The sequence below is a fragment of the Gordionus sp. m RMFG-2023 genome, chromosome 4 (assembly GCF_954871325.1).
Source record: "Gordionus sp. m RMFG-2023 chromosome 4, tfGorSpeb1-WG-v2, whole genome shotgun sequence".
Classification (NCBI taxonomy): domain Eukaryota; kingdom Metazoa; phylum Nematomorpha; class Gordioida; order Chordodea; family Parachordodidae; genus Gordionus; species Gordionus sp. m RMFG-2023.
Genome location: NC_088778.1, coordinates 15,458,524 through 15,481,795, shown reverse-complemented (window position 1 = coordinate 15,481,795; position 23,272 = coordinate 15,458,524). Strand labels below are relative to the sequence as shown.

The 23,272-nt window shown below is 27.2% G+C and overlaps 1 protein-coding gene across 1 annotated transcript; it reads right to left on the bottom strand.

The window, feature by feature from the left end:
• Positions 1-2,577: 2,577 nt before the first annotated feature.
• Positions 2,578-5,555, bottom strand: LOC135928660 (histone-lysine N-methyltransferase eggless-like). The gene is made up of 2 exons (XM_065465116.1): positions 3,406-5,555; positions 2,578-3,332 (listed from the first exon to the last, which is right to left on the bottom strand). The coding sequence occupies exons 1-2, from the start codon at positions 5,553-5,555 to the stop codon at positions 2,612-2,614; spliced, it is 2,871 nt and encodes a 956-aa protein (XP_065321188.1). The 3' UTR covers positions 2,578-2,611.
• Positions 5,556-23,272: the final 17,717 nt, after the last annotated feature.

Here is a 23,272-nt window from a genome sequence, read left to right as displayed (position 1 = left end):
CAAAAATCTCAATTTTATTTACTAAATGTATATCGAAAAAAATTAACTAATATTTATACCTATTTCTTTAATGGACCATTTTACCACATTATAAGTTATGTTGATTAGTAGCCAATATTATGTAAGCTTGGAGATTTTGCGCATAGAAGGAAGAAAGAAAAAGAAAGATTTGACCTCTATCTCTAATCTTATATATTATTTTGTCTAAAATCTTAATCAACCGTTTTTAAAAATAGACCCAAAATAACCCCCTGATAAGTACTTTAATGTTAAATCTTAAATCCGCTTTTCACGCCTAATTTTAGAAAATAAAAAAAATATAAAATTATAAAAGTTTAAAAAAATAATATACCCCTCTGATAAGTAATATGCCCAAAATCTGGGCTTACATAACATTGGCTACTAATCAACATATCTTATGTTATAAAATGGTCAACCAAAGAAATAGGTATAAATATTGGCTGTAAATTTTTTTTGATATTTCACATTTAATTTGATTTATATAATAGAAAAAATTAGCCTAAGCATAATATTTTTTTAAAAAGGGATTAATAGAATTTAAGGATTTTTAATAAATCTAAAAAGTGAGTCAGTTTTAATTTGATTTTTTTGGACCATGGCTGGGTCTATTTTTAAAAACGGTCAATTTAAATTCCAGCCAAAATAATATGTAAGATTCGAGATAGAGGTCCAAGCTTTTCTTTTTTTCTTCTGTGCCCAAAATCTCGGCTTACATAACATTGGCTACTAATCAACATACCTTATGTGGTAAATTGGTCAACCAAAGAAATAGGTATAAATATTGGTTGTTAATTTTTTTTGATATTACACATTTAGTAAATAAAATTGAGATTTTTGTAAAAGTAAATATAAAGAAATAATTAATAGGACCAACATTCAAAATGATTTCTATTTAATCTTCCTTATAAGTAATATATAATAATTGCAACTGTAATAGATACGCGCTGAATTGTCGCCGCGCCGAATTGACGTTGCGCTGAATTGTCGCAGCGCCGAATTTTCCGCGCCGAATTGACGTGATACAAATATAAAGAATCGAGTAAATAAATAATAAAGCAAACAGGAGCAATAATTTTAATGATCATGCTAGGGCTAAAGTAGGCAAAGAGAGTATAGTTTTCAAATATCTGAAATGGTCGTTGTTGTTGTTAATAGTATTACTTAACTTAATCTACTTATAATATTTATTCAAGCATATATGATTTTAATATAATTTTTATTTAGTATTCTTTTTTTTCTGTTAACTTTAAAATAAATTAATTTTATCAGATTTAAAGAATAATATTTTATTTCTTTGTATACATTTTTTATTTTTTAAAAAAAATATTTAATCAAGGAAATAAAATTGGTAATAGAATAACCTAAATTGTGTAAGTGAAATTAGGTGTATCTCCATTAGTAAACGATATACCGAATATATTTTTATAAATAAATTAGAAATCATAAAAAATTTAAAACAAATATTACTTTATACAAACAAATATAAAGGTTATGGAGGCTCTTCGTTACATTTTCAAAATGGAAGAATCAAGAGCTTTACGCTATTTGTAACTGTCCGACTCTGATATTAGGAATATGCATATGAAATCTTCATCCAAGCCTGTCGGTGACCGGGGTTCATCTCTAAGCTCCAAAATTCATCTTATCATATGTCTTTACACATCAGTCATCGAAGAAAAACCTGAAAATTTTAAGTTCCTTACCAAGATTTAACCTGGGATCTTCTGTTTCCAAGCATACATAATAACCCACTAAGCCACCCCGGCGATAAAATTTCCGGATTGTGATTAAAATTCATTCATAGCAACTTTTTATAATATTATTAATTGTATTTCCAATTGGAAACAATCATTGTTATTCATGATTCCCAGAAAATTATTTATCATAAAAAAACTCTTCAAGAAAATTATCAGGAAATATTCCTTGAAAATATCTTACATTGGAAAATTTCCTTAGAAAACAATTTCTCTAAAAAGGAAGTGCATTATCGCCAAAGCTACAAATAAAAAATTTTCCCCGTTTAGTTACGTTTCTTCAAAAAATTTTTAATTTGCAAATTTATTTTATGTCATTTTTTAAATTAGTTCATAATTTTATTTTTGAACATTTACAAGCTTTTTACTCATATTTTATCTAACATCATACCTAAATAAATAGGTTATTCATGCAGCGTCTTCGCGAGAGTAAATTTCGCAAGCCTCGATTTACCCCCTCCCTCATCCTACCCCCCTTTTATGTAGACACTGGTTTCTAATAATCACTAAGGCATTTTTTTTAAAAAGAATAATAATTTTCCATCAAGTATATCATTTATTTAACGATTGGTATCCTCATATATTTAAAGTGGTGATTGCATGAGTTTAGGTAAAATGTTCATTTAAAGGAAGAATATTTATGCTAACTTTACTTTTTCATTCTAATAATTCATATTCTTTAAAAAAAATGTCCAATGATTCTGTAACATGAAATTGATAATATATCTTTATTTAAATATAAATTTTTCATGTTAGTGAATTATTAGCATTCAATTTATTTAATTTATAAAAATAACTTTAAATTAATTACAATCAACTGCACAAAAAATACTACACTATAATAATCTTCCTCTACAATTTTCGGAACCACATTTACAAATGATCATTTTCCCGGTACTGTTTACTTGATAACCATAATCCCAAGTTAGTTCTTCATAAGCCTTTATATTGGTAGAAGCGAAAAATGCGATCCAAGGGAAACATAGATTATGGGTGTCAACAAAAACATTTTGAACAAACATATTGGGCTCACAACTATGACTGTAAAATCGGCCCACATTACCCCTACGTTTAGCGTCCAAAACGTAGAGCCCATTTTGCCCAGAACAAAAATAGCGTGTATTTTTGGTATTCGTGATTTTATCACCCAAGGGTGAAAATTCTGGGGTTAATTTTTTTTGAAATATGTTGTCTGTTGATTCGGGCACATTTGAATAAGTTATCTTTATTTCTTGTTCGCTTTCGACGTAATCATCGAGCATATCTTTAAATTTCGCGAGTGCCTTAAGATGACCCAAATTTTTTACTGGCCTATTCTTTTTTTCTTCCCATATAACATATAAATCTTCTTCATCATCAAAGAGACCATCGTCTGATTCGATTTCAGAAGCGCCACCATTTTCTGCACATTCAATAAAATCTAAATCGGCAAAATATTCGTCAGCTTCTGGTGACTGTAGCCCATAGTAGTCGGACATCTCCTCCGTCAAAATATATCCACTATAATTCGATACAAAAGCTCCATTCGGTATATCATCCAACGTGCGACAACACCACCTGGGAATATTTTTTAAATATATAATGATTAATTAGGTAAAAATAATTATTTTCTCATTATATATATATATACCCCTTGTGTGGATCTAAATATATTTGCAAACGCGCGCCGCCTATATTATTTTGCACAACTCTGTTTGAGCAATGTAAGTGACTGCATTTGCAATTGGGATTGCATTCGTATATACCGGTCAAAACTTTATTGCTCAGTCTTTTGTGATTGTAACCAACAGTTCTAGAAGGTGTATGCTTATGAGAGTCGTCATCCACTTCGAGAAATTTTTCGGCGCATTTAAGTGATTCAAATGTCAAGGATCTGCAAGCACACGCCTTTGAATCGGTACAAAAGCCATCTGAGCAATCGCAGCCAACCAAAAAGCTTGGGCCATTATCAAATGTAACTCCGGGGGAAGGTATGCGTTTTGGATCGTATATAAAGTTGGGAAGCTTTGTATTTTTGATAGTGGATTGAACGAGGCAAGATATTGGAACGCGCTCTTTGCCCTCCGTTATATCCAAATTAAGTATGGTAAAACGCGAATCATAAAAAAAGGGAAACCTATTTAATTCGATAACATTAATAAACAACGGTTCGAAGGTAAAATTATCGATAGTCAAAGTTGATGTAGTATTTGACGTTTTTATCAAAAATTCAAAAATTTCTTCAATGGAATAAAGTTTGGTACGGAAATGTAAAGGATTGTCACAAGAAGGTGTAACATAATAGCACAAATCCTCAAAACATCTACCCCAACCAACTAACAATGGTTTGGCCAAATCACTAAAGCAATATTTTGAAATTCTGTTTTTTGTTTCTAGTTCTTTTCCCAATAATGATGCACATTCATGGTTGCAAACATAGTAGTTATTTTTAGATATTAATTGAGGCGAAAAACATGTATCAAATATATTGTTGTGCACATAATTTTGGTGTAAAACTTGTGTGTCCTTTGGTATATTGATAATTTTACAGTCAGAACTTTCGTTAGAATATAAGTTCTCATCTAAAGGTGCAGTATTTATAAAACTATATTCTACATAAGGAGAATTCTTATTACGATTCACATGAGAATGACGCCTTCTATTAACATTTTTAAAATTTTTCAAACTTATTTCCTTGTACAATGGTTCCAACCGAAACGATCCTCGATACATCCATATATATTTATCGAGGGCTTCTAAATAAAATTTTGCCAAACTGACATCTATTTCAATAACTTGTGCTGCTGACCAACTATTACCACATTTTACATTAATTTTTTGCCCAACCCTTAAATGAACAAGGGCTCTTTCAGGAAATTTTTCTAAATACATCTTCACAAAATACTTCGCATTAGTAGGTATTTCTCTCCATAATTCCATCACATCTATCTTATTAAAATTGGCGATTAGATATATATTTGTGGGTAAAACGTAGGTGAAAACCCAATCATCAAACATAACAAGATACCTATTTTTATTTCGAGCTCCTAATGATTCTAAAATCGTAGCTAACTTTAATCCATGTCTTGCACTTTTATTTGATAGTTTGGGGTGCAATGACACTATGCGTGTTCCTATAGGTAGAGATGAATTTGGGTAACTTACATAAGCTAAGTTGCTGGCATTCAACCATGTGGTAATGACGGTTAGTTTCCTTTGCTCATCAAAATTAGATATTTTGATTTTAAATAGAGGCTGATCATATTTATCAAATTTAATTTTGTCAATAACTCCTTCAAACCACTGTTTACTATATTTATTATCAAGCGGTAGAAAAGATTTTGAAGAGGTGACATTCACTGGCAAGGAATTGCATGGAGAAACATTTACTAAACATTTATTTCCAATTATTAATTGTAAATTTTGGGAATTAAATACATATTTATTTGAATCATTAAATAATGATATTGGCATTATTTTAACACATTTTTTAGTTTCATCATCAATAAAAAATGCATCATCCTTACAATTAATTTTTTTTGAATATAGTTTTTCAGATGTTGAGGGCATCACATTAAATATTGTGGGATCTTTTTGGTTATTGTCTAAATGATCATCAACTTTTATGAACTTTTGATTATTATCAGCATTATATAGATAATTCAATGCATTTATATCTTCAAATATAGTGTTTAATGATTTCAATGTATCATCCCATGCATAAAAGAACCTAGATAAATGAGAATCTATACTTTTTTTTTTGCTAAAGATACTCTTTACCTTTTTATTGTCAAGCATCATCTTTTAAAAATTATTTTTTATTACTTATAAAATTATGTAGAAAAAAAAATAAATATATCATGTACGTATAATGCAGTGCAAAAATAACCAAATTAATAAAGCAAATTTATATTGTAAAAAATTATGATAAATGTAGAAAAGTTAAATAATTTTACCACCTTAAATTATGTTACTATGTTTTACTTCCATTGACAATACTTAAATTATAACCATACATAATTTTTTAAATAATTTATTAATTAGTAGAAGATAATCTAATTGTTACAATTAAAAATAAGTTTCATATATAAAAAGTCACAATATCCTAAAATGACAATTAGTCTACACATATTTTAAAAAAAATTTATCCTTCATTAATATGAATTCATAAAAATAATTTTAAATTATAACAAGAAATTTTAAAATAATCACTTATAAAATGGTTATACTTTTTAAATGATATGTTATGACGATAGGACCATATTATTAATTTAAAATATAAATAAAAATAGCAAATTTTCAAAAAACCATTTCTTTGTGTTTTGTGTTCATTTTAAAAATAAGAAATACCAAATTCTCGAAACTATAAGTAATGACATATGAATACTATTTTGACATCTGTTCTGTGCACGATTATATGAGTAAAGAATTTATAGTTCATCTATTAAATTTATAATCATAGTTTTTAAGCTCGACATAAACACAATCTTTTTATTAATAAAATAATTAATAAGGGCAAAAATGCTAAGAATTAAGTAGTAACTGTTACAGATGCGTTATCATGGGGGGGGGGGGGGGGTAAGGCTGAATCCTTCCGCTTCAAAATATGACACTTTTTGTTTGTATCATTTTAAGCTAATAAAAAAATATTCTACTTAGACTCCTCTCTACTCTCTATCCCCCAAAAATGTATGCTTATATCATAAATATAATTTATGGAAAAGATGTGTAAAAGTAAATAATATTTTAAACAAAAATACTAATAACTATAATTTATTTTTTAAAAAAGCATTTATATATAAAGTATATATATATATAGATTTTATTATATTTTATACTAATAAAAATATAGTTCCTATTTGTACCCTTTGTACCAGACTCAGGTCCGATTCTAGGTCTATTTGGGGGAGCCCCCTCCCACCCCCACCCACACAAAAAAAAATATTTTTTGATAAATTTTTTAAAAATAAGAATGTAATGGGGAAAATAAGTGTTGTTAGTGAAACCATTATGTCTAAAAAAATTATTTTTTCATGTCCTCTGAAATACCTAATAGCGCCAACGCCTTTCATATTGTAATGAAAAAGGAAAAAAAATAAATTTAGTCAATTTGGTATAAGAATGATAAGGAACAGGATGCCAAGGATCAGAATAGGGTAAATGCCCCTAAGCTTGCAAAAACAAGATAGATAGGTTAGATTTTTAAGTTATTCTTATTGCAAATATTTTACAACTGATTTAAATCAGGTATCATCAAATAAACCAATATCTACTGGTGTTAGAAGACCCGATTCGGTTGATTTTAAAGACAACCCGATTAAAATTATAGCCAAAATAGTATTATGTAAGTTTAGAGATTTTGCTCATAGATGGGAAAAAGGTTTGGATATCTATTTGCCAAATGACGAGGTTATATTATTTTGGCTAAAATTTAATTTTATAAATCGACCCAAATCAGGTTTTTCAACAACAATACCAACATCACTCAAAATGACTGTTACTAATTGAAAAAATATTATCTTTAAAATTTTATAAATATCTATAATTTGAATAATAAATTAAAGCTGATTCAGTTTTTTCCTCCTTTTGAGATCTATAATTAAACAATGATGATTCAATTTATACCAAGCGGGTTTTGCCAATTGGAAAAAGGTTCTTGAATAAAGAGGCCTTGAGAAACTTTATAATTGCAGAATACATAGAAGAAGAGTCAGTGACGTCGCTAGGGAAAACGCGCAGGGGCTCGAGCCCCCTGAAAAATTTGAATAGCCCCCTGAAGCAAAGAAAATTATTTTTAATGGCTCCTTAATATCCCCTTGAACTAAAAATAAATTTTTTTGACTGCCCACTGAAAGATTTCTTTTATAATTCCATTAAGTAATATATAGATATAATTTTATTATTTAGAAATTAATAAGACTATTTAAATTTTTATTAAATGAATATTATTTTAATTATTAGATTAGATTAATACATATAAATCATCTTTTCACTATGTCAGCTTGCGATCAAATTCTGTATTAAAAATATAATATCAATAACTAGCTAAATATTAATTTAGCTTTAACAGTTGAAGTTTAATTGACTTTTATTATTTAAATTATTATTTAACCCTAATTAAATAAATATAATCATATATTATTTGAAAATTAACAAATTTATTATTGTAATTAGCCAAGTTCAAAATGACTAATCAACTGTATATTTATTTTGAAATTTTATTATCATACCCTAAAAATATTTTCAAGGTCCAAATAAGTATAAGAGATTTCTTTATAAAAAGTAAGTAGACATATAGTTTATAACCCTCTACTATATACAGTTGTTTATAAAATATCAGATATTTTATAGTAGTATTTGACAGTTATATAATATATTACAGTTAATATTATAATAAATTTTACTGATAAATGGTTTTGATATTATATAATAACAAATTGCATTCAAGTATTTAACGCCATCTATTTTATTATAAATAAATTTTAAAATTAAACCTTTTATTAGGCTGCATTCATAGTGGAGACGGATCCGTTTTTACATCCGTTACGTCAAAAGTCAAACTCATTAAAAATGATATAAATGTTCATAGACTATAAAAAAATTGTAAGTAGCGTTATAACGCTCTATAAGATTTGCCGGATAAAAAAGTCAAAATGTTTTGACTTCAAAATATGCCGGATCCGTTTTTAAGACGGAAGGTATCGGAACGGACGCACTATGAACATATATATCATTTTTGATGAGATTGACTTTTGACGGAACGGATGTAAAAATCGGATCCGTCTCCATTATGAATGCAGCCTTATTCATCCTGCAATAGATGTAATAAATTTGATATCTTTTCTTCTCTTTTTTTATGTGTTTTTAGGAAAGCTATTTTTTTCATTTTCGAAAAACAGCCTTGAGTTAAATTTTTAATACAAGTATATTTTTGATATTATTACAAAATACTATTTTTTTAAGATATAATATACCAAGGTGGTGCGACAATATAAAAAATCTTAATTGTTTCATCATATCATTCTGGTACTTATTTTATAGTTAGAAAATGTTTCATTTCTAATATGGCATTGCCGTGTAAATAACTCCAGGCGTCAATATATTTGCATAATTATTTCTTCCAAATATTTAGTATTTTTATTTTATCAATTTATCCAACATAATAAATTCTGATATTAGTTTACATCGTGAGTGTCATGGCTATTACTGCAAATTCACCAGCATCTATTATTTGTGTTGCTATGTAATTTAAGATTATTACTATAACGGCTGAGAGCATATAATTGCAGATTTTAGATAAACAATAATGGTCAACTGTGTAGTCGTTTATATATCATTTAAAATGGAAGATAATCTTTTAGAAATTTAATATCTCACTATAATTTTCTCAATTACTTATCTAGCTTCCATAATGTCATCTAAGAGGAAGCTCTAACCACCATATAGTTTTATGATTTGGATTGGTCGTTTATACTCTCTACTATAAAAATTGTTGATTTGGTTTAGACCTATACATTTTTCCTTATTAGTCCATTCTATAAAACATTGTCTAAAATGGTTACAGAGATTTATACTAGTTTGATAACCTTCTGTCAATATAAGTTGCTAAGAATTATATTATTGCATTATGTGATTTTTTATATGCCAGTTTATTTTGTATGCATAATATAATAAATGACAAAATTTGAAAATCAGAATAATTGTTCAGAGTTAACAAATTTTAAAAAAGTATAATATATTTATATAAAACAAATTGGGAAGTATGGGGGGCTTTTTTAGTTGAGCCCCCTGAGAGTGTGAAGGCTAGCGACGCCCCTGGGAAGAGTATCCTAAGACTTAAATATTTTCCTAATTTTTTTGAATAAATTAATAAGCACATTTTAAAAAATCTTTAATTAAGATAGGCATCTTAATTTCCTAAACATAAAAAAATTAAAACATTCGTTTGGCAAACAATATTACTGTAGAGGGATTAGCGATTGAAATTAAGAGTGTTAAAAAATTATTTGCAAAAGGTTGAGAAAATTATAAAGACTAGGGCATCGCCCTAGCCCGACCTTCGGTCGGGGAGAGTGTAGCATGGAAATCACAAATGGCACGGAATAAGAGATAGCCATGAATCTCAAATAGTGGTGAGTAACAAAAAGCGATGAATCACAAAACATGAGATATCAAAGTTTTATTTAAAATTACAATATAGATATGGGGTAGAATAGATAAATTTTAAAAAAATTTATTGAATCGCCATAATATAAATCAATGTTTATCAATAGCTTATTTATTGATAAATAAAAATTATAGAAACATTTAATAATATTATTTAAAATAGTAAGTATATTAGGAATAAAGACGAATATTGTTCGGGGAACCAATTATCAAGTTGGGCATATTGTTCGGCCACAAAATGGATAGCTTTAAAAATAAGTAGGATACTTAAAATAGATATATAAATTTATTTATATTATAAAAAAAAAATCATATTAAGTATTGTTTATTCGTATTCGTATAAAACATCAATCGGATATAACCTCACGATACACCACATTGGTTGTAGTTCTTGATTTATCATTGGTTATAATCTATAGTTTATGAGGAAAGCAAACCCGAGACATAGCCACATATAGCTGTCCATGTTAAAAACAGGATGAAATAAATTGATGACAATTTTGTTCAACGTTTGTCCCTGAGCTTTATTAATGTCATGACAAAAGCATAACTAGAAATTGGCGGCGCTTAAAGAAAAAAGGTAAGCTGAAAACAGTTGGAATTAAACTTATTCTATGAATGAAAACTATAGTGCTGAGAAAGCTACCAGAAACAAATTCCGCTTCAAACAATATTGTAATTAAAATTATTATCCATTAGAATTGAATACTGATGAGTTGAATTTAGAATAGAATGATTTGAAGAAAATATTAATTTTTATTTTTCGTTATCTATATATATAATTTGTTTCAATATAATATAATTTATTTTCACAATATAATTAAAATTTCATGTGACCCATTAGAATTCAATATACTTTAATACTTTTGAGTTGATTGAATTAGAATACAATGATTTGAAGATAATATTTATTTTTTATTATTTTTTTTGAAAGTGATAAATAAATAATAAGAATAAATAAGTGCTTAACGATGACATGACATAGAGATGACATGACGTCACAAATGACATAGCGAGGACATCGGAAAATTATAATATAGATTGTGTTACATCAGATTTTGTCAAATTTCTATATCCATATAAAAATGCATTTGCAAATTTTTTTCAAAAATTCTGCATCAGTTTAGATCATCCACATCGAGTTGTGAGTCTTCTCTATTTAAGAGAATTATTAAATCAGATAAAAGCTCAAGTAGTGATATAAGAAAGAGTAACTTGATTTTATAGGGGCATGAAAAAAACATAACCGATTAATTTTAAAATGTTTTTAAGGTATTTAAAAATACATCTCAACCAAATTTATATTGTTAATTCTTTATTTTTGTTAGTTTTACACTGCTGACATTATACCAATTGTAATATAGTTTGTAATCTTTTAATAATTACATATACATTTAACTATTTAAAAATTAGATTGCAAATTTAATATTGCTGATGATCCCTAACAAATATTATACAAGCACATTTAAACTATATTAACGTTATTATATAATATTTATTAAATCAACTTATTTCTTTCCAGTAAGTCAATTACTATCTTCCATCTAATTTTTTAAACATATTTGATCATTGTATATTTTATGTTGTATTTTCATTCAAATAAAATCGTATATTTCAATTTTGTGTTTAAATAACTTGAATATTCGTTCTATGTTGAAAAATATTTTTTAACTACCACCTACCCCCTTTCCATTTTTGTTTGCTCCCAACCCACAATAAGTAAAGCTAGAATAGAGCCTAGAGCCTGACTTGATTTGGCTTATTTTTTTATAAATCTTTTAGTTCTCAATTTGGTACATTTTAAATAATGAAAATAATTTGTTTTTATTAAAATTAACCTCCTATCCTATAAAAATATTTTTTACCTATATATAAATTTTAAAAAAAAACCCAGACGAAACGGACAAAAGCGGGCCTAAGGCCCGCCAAAAGGGGATCTTGCAGACTAATTCTCCCAAAAAATTTTAATCCATCCTCTCCCCTGCCCAAGAAAAATTTAGCCACGTCTATGAAATGTTATTATAAAATGACAATAAAATATTAAAAATACAATATTTTAGACAGCAGCTTGTAAATCAAAATTCTGGTTATTTAAGTAAACTAATAATAGTATAAATATAAAATTATATTTTATAGAAATAAGTTATCTATATTATAATTTTCCGATGTCCTCACTATGTCATCGCTACGTCATGTCATCGCTACGTCATGTCATCGCTACGTCATGTCATCGCTACGTCATGTCATCGCTACGTCATGTCATCGCTACGTCATGTCATCGGTACGTACTTATTTTTATTTTTTTATTGATTTTATTTTATTTTTTTCATAGAAAATATTTTTAGACATGAAACCCAATAAAATCTACCAAATGCAAAATAAAGTTATTCATCTATATATACTAAAAAGGTTTATACTTTTCATTTTAAAATACTTAGCTTATGATGGATGATATTCCCACTATTTCTAGAGAGGTTAACCTAATATTGAATCCTCTTCAGGTTTAATACATTAATATATTTTTTATTTATTCTTTTGTTTTTATTTTAGATAACAAGCCATGTCCCAACCTCGCTTAATGATTGTACAGGTGGTATATTGACTCCTCATCAGGTTCAATGCATTTATTTTTTTTATTTATTCTTTTGTTTTTATTTTAGGTAACAAGCCATGTCCTAACCTCAGTTAATGATTGTACAGGTGGTGATTTATCCATCATTAATAAAAGAAAAAGATGGCAGATCAATCAAAAAAAGAAACGCACTAGGGATAGCGAGGCCCTACAAAATCTCCTAACAACTCAAAATAAAGTTAGCCTTATATATATTTTTTTTATACTCTATTATATTGTAGAATACATCTATTTTAGCTCCTGATAATGTCCCAACTATTTCTAGGGAGTTGAACCTAATATTGACTCCTCTTCAGGTTCATTGCATTTATATTCTTTATATTATTCTTTGTTTTTATTTTAGATAACAAGCCCTGTCTTACCCATATTTAATGATTGTACAGGTGGTATATTGACTCCTCATCAAGTTCAATGCATTTATTTTTTTTATTTATTCTTTTGTTTCTATTTTAGATAATAAGCCATGTCCTAACCTCAGTTAATGATTGTACAGGTGGTGATTTATCTGTCATTAATAAAAGAAAAAGATGGCAGATCAATTAAAAAAAGAAACGCACTAGGGATAGCGAGGACCTACAAAATAGAACATTCTCTTATTTATCAAGTATAATTTTTCTCAAATTGGGATTTTTTAATGTTAAATGTTAGTCTTATGTTATTATTTTTATAAAGTAATATATTTTACCTGTAGAATAATTGGTAAATGAGAGATTTCCTCTTCATTAATTATAAATTTTGGGCTTGGTTTCAAAATTATTAGGGAAGGTGGGTTAGAGAAATTCTTTTTAAATATTAAGATCTTGGATGCTTTTTTCTTGAACCTATATTGGGATTTTTTAATGTTAAATGTTAGTCTTGGATGCTTGGATATTTTTTTCATGTTAAATGTTAGTCTTATGTTATTCTTTTTATAAAGTAATATATTTTACCTGTTGACTAATTGGTAAATCAGATATTTCCTCTTCATTAATTATAAATTTAATATCTCTGGGCTTGATTTTAAAATTATTAGGGAAGGTGGGCTTGAGAAAATCTTTTTAAATATTAAGATCTTGGATGCTTGGATATTTTATCCAGTTTAACCTATATTGGGATTTTTATTATTAAATGTTCGTCTTGGATGCTTGGATATTTTTTCCAGATATTGTAGGGTAGAACCTATATTAGGATTTTTTAATGTTAAATGTTAGTCTTATGTTATAAATTTAATATCTCTGGGCTTGATTTCAAAATTATTAGGGAAGGTGGGCTTGAGAAAATCTTTTTAAATATTAAGATCTAGGATGCTTGGATCATTACATTTATCATGTTATTTTTTAACTTTTAGAATATCATAATAGACTTGATTAGTCCCCCAAAAATTTTATTTGATGATAGCCCTCCAACTTATTAGAAATATGCATCTGATATTGACCCTTCTACCGGTTTTACATTATTTTAATGTTTGTTTAATTTCAACAATAGTATATTTATATTTTTGCCTGATTTTTTTATTTGTCTAGGCTAACCCTAATCCCTCACATTGCTACCAAACATGATGAATCTTTTATTAAAGATAAGCAAAGAAAAAAATGGCGATTCAACAACCGCCTTACCCGTTCTAGAGTTACTGGTGGCCAAGATAATAAGGCACTGTGAACTCCTCTGGAGGTTTATTTTGTTTTTTATCTAATTATATCTATATGTTTATTTTATACACCCAGTTGCCTCCAAATGATATTTCTATCACCACTACCACAATCCCTATGCCACCTCTGCTTAATTTTTAACAAATAAAAGCATTTAATTCCACTATCATTTACCTCATTAGGAGTTATTATAAATAATACTTTATCCGATTCCCTGCTTTCATGAATATTTAGAGAGATGTTCAAACGTGAATGTGTAGTGCGGTCAATTTCATTAACATTATTAATGGGAAAATATGCGGTAGTTTTGTCATGGCCTTTATAACAATACTTACGACCGTTTTATGGTTGAGTTGACAATGTCGTTCATGATTCTATTTTAGAGGGGGATACCAAAACTGACACTTTGGCAGAAATATCATTTTGCATTCTTCTTTTACCAGTAGCCCAGGGCCTCAGCTTTATCAGAACGCAATGGGTGTTGTACACTGCTTTGGTAATTTGTCATTATTCATTACTTTCACCTACAACCCTAAATGGGATGATATTATACATTAATTTTTCCTTCTGCAGACGACTGAAAGGATTTGCTCTTAATTTTACCAGACACACAGAGTAATAATTATTCCTCATCATTTTTTAAAAAAATTACCTAAATTTATATGGCAAGAAAAACAAATTTCTTAAAAAATATATAAATAAAAAGCATATAAGTTTCATTAGTATTGAATAGCATTTTTGTAATTTAAATAAATAGCATTTTTTTGTACTTAGCAAAAAATATAGATAGCCCTTATCAAATTTTTTGATAAAAGGAGTTAACCCACTAATTGGTAAATCCGAGATTTCCCCTTCATGTGTTGATAAATTATTTAGAAATTTAACTATCTCCGGGTTTGGGAAATAGTTTTGAAACTTAATATGGGATGGACTGGGCTTGAAAAATATTCCTCAAGATTAATATTTGCTTGCACCTGACTTGGAAATATCTTATACAAATTATTATGGGCCGGGCTAGGAAAAAAATTTCAAAATTATTATGGGTTGAGCTAGGCTTGAGAAATTTTTTTATAAATTATAAGGTCTTGAACGCGTGGAAATTTTTTCCAAATATTATGAGCTTGGACCTGGCTTGAAATTTTTTAATGTTAAATGTTAGTCTTATGTAAACAGTAATATATTTACAAAGAATTTTGGTATTGGGTACAAGCTCATTTAAATATATTTTGACTCAAATAATAGTTTCCACTCTTAGTCCTAATGGGTTGGACTCAATGACATTGCTTGGACTTGACATAAATGGGGAGGGGGGGGGGTTTAAAAATTATATAAATTGGATATGATTTTTAAATAAAAGGTAACATCTTTCTTAAAAAAACGATTAAAATTCTAATTCTCCGTCATTTTTGACGAGCTATCTACTAGTACAAATAAAATCCGAAATATAAGATTAAGAAATGATCACCCAATTTTAAAATAAGTTACACCCATTAAATAAAAATCTTACGAAATTTTAGGGTATATCTTCTATTAATATTATTTCCCTTCTGGCATAATTATTTTATTATTATATTTTCTTCTTTCGACTTCGGCAAAAATAAAATGGCCAGATAATATAAAAATATATATAAATTACTTATAATTATTTTATAAGATGATCGATCCTGCACATAAAAATGAAATAAAACCGATGCTTAGGTAACGTTAAGATTATTTATCATTTTTGCATGTTGTTCTTCATTTATTTTAATCTTCATTTTTGAATTAATCCTATTTTAATTCTGAAGAAAACATAATCAAAGAACAAACTAGTTAAAGATATTTGCCAATTTATAGATGATTGGGGTTATTTTCGGATTTTTTATTAATTAATAGATAAAAGCTTTTGAATTAGATTCTACATTTGTACTAGATATTATTTTGATTAGCGGATACAAGTATTTTGTAATTAATTATCTAAGCACATAAACCTGGTCTGGTTGGGTAATAGCGAGGGGAAGGTCCGCCAAAAGGAGGTATGAGGCCCTCTAAATTATATATAAATATAGTTAATTAATTTATATAAACCTTTTTTAAATAAAAAAGACGCCTATTATTAATATAAGCTATAGACACAATTAGCTCTGCAAAATGTATTTATTACAATTATGTGGAGGTTGTATTTAGACATCCGGGTACTATTCGGTTAGAAATGATCTCAGAATAAAAATGTTTCTGGTAGGTCTACATGAGCAAGGGAAGGGGGGTAGGCATTTAAGTGGGTAAGCCAGGGGGGGGGGGCTAGGCTAGACAAATTTGGGGTTATCTATTAAATTTTTTAGACATATAAGGAAAAATTTATTACTGTAAAAAATACTTAATATTTATATTATAGACCCATTATAATAATACAATGAGATTGCTAAACACCGAGCAATTGCATACAATTATAGTCATTATTTTTTTAATGGATAATTTTCTGCTATCTTTTTAAATGTAATTTAAAAGGATCATATTCATGGCTATATACTATAATAATGCATTGCATTCATTATAAATGAGGGGGTTTTAAATATTCATATTCTAAATGATAACTCTTTTACATTCACTTTTTTCTAGTTGCTAATAGGTATTGATATCCTGTCATATAGACGTTGGCCTCTTGAACAAAATCTCGCTACAGCCCTGATGAATTGGCCAAATTAAGATATTCTTTAACACCTTGATTATTAGTTATGTGGCAATTGTTTAATGTGTCCCAATAATACTTTTAAGACTCTCCCCCCCCCTCCTTTCTCTGGTAGTGCTAGTTAATAATATTATGGTTTAATTAACCTTTTTTCTGATGATAAATCAATTGTTTATAACAAAATATTACATCAATTAAATTAATCTAATCATTTTTTAAATGTTTGTTATTTGACAAAATTTTAAAAAAAGTTTAATTTATTTATTTAATGATAAAATTATTTTTGTGGTAAATGCTAAATATAGTAAGATAAATTTAAAAAAACTAATGTTTCTGTTATTTTTACTAAATTTTATAAGTCTTTATTTTTCTAACCAACCCTGAACCCGTACAGTGTTCATAGATATTTCCCTGAACCAGAACATTTTTTAGAAGGAGATTTCACAGCCCTGAAATCAAGAAACTAATTATTATTTTTTTAGAATATTTAATAATTTCTCACCAAATTAAAATAATAATCGTTAAAAATAATAAAAAATTATATACCACTATAAATAAATAATAATGTGACAACAAATAGTTATATCAAATACTTAATACAAATATATATCTAAGGGTGAGAGAGAATATAATATATTTTAATATATATAATTAATAATAATATTATTAAGCATATGTTTTACAAATTTAATAATAATATTATTAAGCTGGCGTTTAACAAATTTAATAATTGTTTTCATAGCGTAGCCAGGGGGGTGGGCAAGGGGAAATTCTTCCGCCTCCCCCCTTCTGAAATTTATCACTTTTTGTGAATATCATTTTAAGCTAATAAAATATATCCCCCTTAGTCCTCCCCCACTCCCTGACCCTCAAAAATGTATGCATATATCTTAAACAATAATTTGAAAGAAAGAATGTAAAAGTTGATATTTTTTTATAAAACAATTCATCATAATTAATACATTTTTGGAAAAAAGCATTTATATATATAAAGTGAACCAAAAATGTTTTTTAATAAATGGAATGTAAGCCATAGATAAGTCTTAAGACAAAAGTGTAATGTATTTTAATTATTAATAATAATAGATCCACAAAATTACTAAATAATATAATATATAAAATATAATTTTTTATAAAGTGAGTAATTTTAATTTATTTATCTTAAAAAAAGTAAAATATTTATAAAACTATTAATAAAATTAAATCATAAATTAAATAAAAAAAATTAAAGCACAATACAAACAGTGGAATATTATATGTCGTAGATTTACAGTATATCTAATTTTATCAATTATCATTTGACAATCAAGTAAACCAATATAGCGAATTATATATTTTCCAGAAAACTATAAAATATTGATAAGGACATAAAAAATATCTTTTAAAGACATTGTGGGATCATGGTTGCCAGGTCAAAATTTTAAAATTGCTGGAGAAATTTGGTATTATGTGGGAGAAATATGAAAATTGCGGTAGAAATATAAAAATTGCTAAAAAGTTCCGACCTTCGGCCGGGATTTTGAATTGACTTAATTACTCGCTATTATTTTTATAATTAGTTTATATAAATACAAAGTCGGTAACTATTTTTTCAAAATAAAATAACATCTTGATTCATTAAAATACATTAATTTATAAAAAAAACCAACGATCTTTTTTAAATATAAAAGAATGTAAACAAGATAAAATTTTATAAAAAAAACGATTTTAATTTTACAATTAAAAATATATTTTATGCGAATGTCCCGCAAAACGACCGCAATTGGAAATCTACCGTGTGTGTGTAAAACATTATAGGGATAGGCGCATAATTATCACGTATCATGTTTAAATACATAATAAGGTACTACAAAAATAAGAAATAATACAGATGCAACTACAGTTGCGGCAATTGTAATCACTTATCTTGTACTACAACATTCACAGAGATACTTATCATCACAATGTTGGTAGAATCTTTTCCATAATATTTAATGACTCTAATATAAAAGAAAACTATACTTGTAGAACAAAAATGAGCAAGGCTATCATCAATGTTTTAGGACCTAAATCCAGGAGATCAATTCTTGACGATTTGAAAGATGGGCATATATATGCAATTCTAACAGATGCATCTAATAAGGGAAATATTAATATTTCCCTTGATCCTCCGCTATTTCAACAAAATTAAGGTCGTTTCAATAAAACTATTAAATTTTTTTCCCTCAAATAGTGAAAAATCCAAAGACATAGCAGATTCGAGATTATCAATAAATTGCATGTCAGCTTTCTGATCTGATAATGCCTCAGTGAATTCGGTAAGAACAGAGTGTACTTGCAGAATTGAGTCAGCACAATGTTGGTGCGATATGTTCCTAATACCCGCCATCGATAGAATTTTAAAATTTTATAAACCTTTAAAAAAATATTTATTAAGGATATTTACTACATGCTGTTAATGTGTAGTTGCGATCAGAAGAATTAACAAAGATTCACAAAATTATGCTGCAGATATGTTCATCTTTACAGTTAAAAATTGACAATATATGGCGTCATTGCTAAAACTTAATTATATTTTATTTGAGATTTAAATAATAGAACTAAATGTTTACCGTCGTTATTGAGATATTTAAAATTCCTGGCATGACATATTATATATTAGCTCGGCCTCTAATGTTGTTAAAGCAATCCTATCTATCTCCTTTTTCCAGGCAGACATCAGGCTAAAAATGCGCTTGGATGAGGCATTAGAATGAGGAAGAAGACATATTCGCATATTTTATCCAAGCATGGGGATTTATCGTTATTACGAAAAAATTCTACACATTTCTCCTCTGCTTTTAGACCATCTAACTTTAAGTATTTTGGCGAATCATAAAAAATAGAGAAAATTACAATCTTCTCAAACAAGACATCAATGTCTTTCGGTATTTTTAATATATTTATTAAATTATAAAAACCATCAATTGATGGTTTCTGTTCTAAGGTCATAATATTTATACATTTGTAAATAGAGTTATTAAAATCAATTTTGTTGTAAATATTCTAAAATTGTCTTAATAAAAATATCTGCTTCAATTTAAAAATGTATTAATTAGAGTATTATTTGAACATTTTAATATAATATTTTTAGCAATAGCGCCAGAATATTTATTATCAATTTTTAATTGTAGAGATGAACAGAGCTGTAGCATGATTTTGTAAATCTTTTTTTAATAAAGTATATTCTATTGCAACTGAATATTAACTGCATGAAGTAGATTTCCTACATGTGAAACTTATCCCAAATAAGCTTCTGACATTTCATCTTAAAAAGAATTTTCCAAAATTTTAGGACAGCTTTTAAAATTTTTATTTAAGAAATATTTTTTTAAGGGTTCGTAAAATTTTAAAATTCTATCGATGACAGGTATAAATGATAACCACCTGATAGGTACATATCGCAACAACTCACACCATTTCAAGTCAGACCTCTTCACCAACTCTTTTGATTCATTAACTCTTTTAGTTGATGAACTAAATTCGTTAAAACATTTCATCACAATTATTTCGACATCCACAGATACTACATTCATTGCCTTCTTGCAAGAATTATGTAATATATGGCATATACAACCAATTGTATTAATTTTATTGTGCTGCCTCAATTTGGTTTTGGCCAAAATTTACAGAGGCATTATCAGCGCAGAAAGCTGACATGCAAATCATTGATAATCCTGAATCAGCTATATTTACCATGTGGCTAGCGACATCATTGGATTTTTCACTAACCGAGGAAAAAATTTTAACAGTTTTATTAAAATGTTCTTATTCTTGTTGAAATAGAAATATTTCCCTTATTAGATGCATCTGTTAGAATTGTATATGGATGCCCATCTTTCAAATCGTCTAGAATTGACCTCTAGGATTCAGGTACTAAAACAATTGTGGCCTTGCTCATTTTTGTTCTGCCGCAAGTAAGGTTTGCACTTATATTGGAGTCGTTAAATATCATGAGAAAAGATTCGACCCACATTGTGATGATATAGCTCTGTAAATGTTGAACTACATGATAGATGTATACGATTTCCGTAAATGAAGTTGCCTGTATTATTTATTATTTTTGAGAATTTTTTTATTGCAATCGATTTTGATATACTCCCCTATACTGACTTATATGAATGAAATAATGTTGATTTATTATTGTATAAAAATATAACAGGATAGAAATAAATTTACAAACTAGACATGTTTTTCGAATAAATATTTAAAATTTACTCTAAAAATATAAAAATAATCAATTCATGTCTCTCAAAATTATTATTTATATATTAAAAACGTTAAAATATTTAAAAAAAAAAATTAGGATAGATATTTGCGGGAGATTTTCAATAGCGGTAGTTTTGCTAGAGAGAGATGTCTGCGTATAAAGTAAGAAATTGCGGGAGTCTCCAGCTGATGGGGGTAGACATGGCAACAAGATTAATTTTTAATATATTTTTTATTTAAAATAAATAGATGGCGTTAAATAATTAAATGCTAATTGTTGCTATATTTATTATCAAGAGCATTGATTAGTAAAATTTGTTAAAATATTAACTGTAATATATTCTCTAACTGTCAAATATGTCTGTAAAAGTGGAATTTTACCTAGTTTTTTGTAACTAATTCTATATAATAGAGGAATATCAACTATATGACTACTTACTTTTTATAAAGTTTTCCATCTATAGCCCCAAAACAATTTGGAAATCCTGATTGAAGCAGGAATTCCTGGGAAAACTAAAGATAAGTAAATATTAATCTTGATTTATTATAATAAATGTACTCTTTCCCAATCATTTTTATTAGGCCTAGGCATGTGAATATGTACAGCAGCATTCCAAATTGCTGTGACACTGATTTCACAATATAAGCTATACAGGATTTTGAAATCCTTGGGCTATAAGCAAATTGTGCAAATTATACACCATAAATACCTATTATGTAAATAATTAATAATAAATTAAATTTATTTTACCTCATCTTGTATAATTATAAAATTGAGAATATGTTAAATCGCCTTTATTATTAATATATTCAGAAAAAATATTTCTTTTAACATATATTTGAGATATCTTGTTCCTCTTCCTTTCTTTATTTTTTTTAAGGAAATATAAGGCAAGTAATTTTTTTGTTTTAAATTTAAAGGTTTCATATTAAAATTAAACTTAACGCATCAATTTAAACAAGGTACGTTTTTATATATGCGTTTTGAAACGCTGCGTTGCAACGTCAATTTGTGCGCACTAATATACTTGTTTGGAATAAATTATTACCATGCTTTTATATTAATGTATATACAAGTTCGTTATATTTTATATAAAATAATGAAAATATGTTTCATATTTGTTCCAGGCTTTTTTTTTATTAAAATTAACTTTCTATCTTGTAAAAATATTTTATAACTATATATAGACTAAGGTAACCCGATAAGGCAGAGCAAAAGCGGGCCGAAGGCCCGGCAAAGAGGGTCTGGGGATGAAGCCTTCAATAATTTTTTAATTCGCCCTCCCCTCTTAGGAAAATCCTGGCTACGCCTATAATTGTTTTAAATAGCATTAAAAAAAATACTTAATACAAATATATATCTTGATGGAAAGATATGATGGCAAGCTAAGATTAAGAAAACTATTTTATTAATATAAAGATGATTTTTAGAATATGATTCAATATATCTAAAATGCTAAGTTTATATAGTATTATAAAATAACATAAATTTGAATATAAAATAAAATGAAATAATAGTAAAATCGCGTTATATTTTATAAAAGGTCATAAGTAGAAATCGCGATATATTTTATACATTAGACATCATAATTTTTTTTTTATTTGCATTATCGTGGTATTTATTTAGTTATCACAATTTGAGAATACTTTGTTATTATCATCAAGTTTATATTATTTAATTTCAATATTTATGAATATTTCATTTATTCTAAAGATTTTATTTTAAATATCATCAATTTACGAATATCTCTAAATCTTTATATTTTAAATATCATCAATTTACGAATATTATTTAAATCTTTAATCTAATTTAGATTTATTTTTTAAATTAATTAATTTAAATTTTCCATAACTTTTCCCTCCTTGAAAATCCTAAACCTGAGGTGGAACAGTTAGGTTTATTCAAAAATTATAAACTTGGAGTTGTCTTTTATTATCATATCAGCACTATATTATTATATTATTATATTGACCTATTCATATTAATCTGAGTTATATAAAAATCGTTTTTCGCTTGGGGTTGGTCTGCATTATCAAAGTTAGCTTTCAGGAAAACATAAGCTAAGAAATTTTTATCTTTGAATATTTCAAAATATAGTCCAATAAATAGTTTTCATCTATAGCTTGCCCAGTGTCCATATGTTTTAATTAAAGTTTATATTAATTTTTCATATTTAATTTTAAGTATCATTGATAT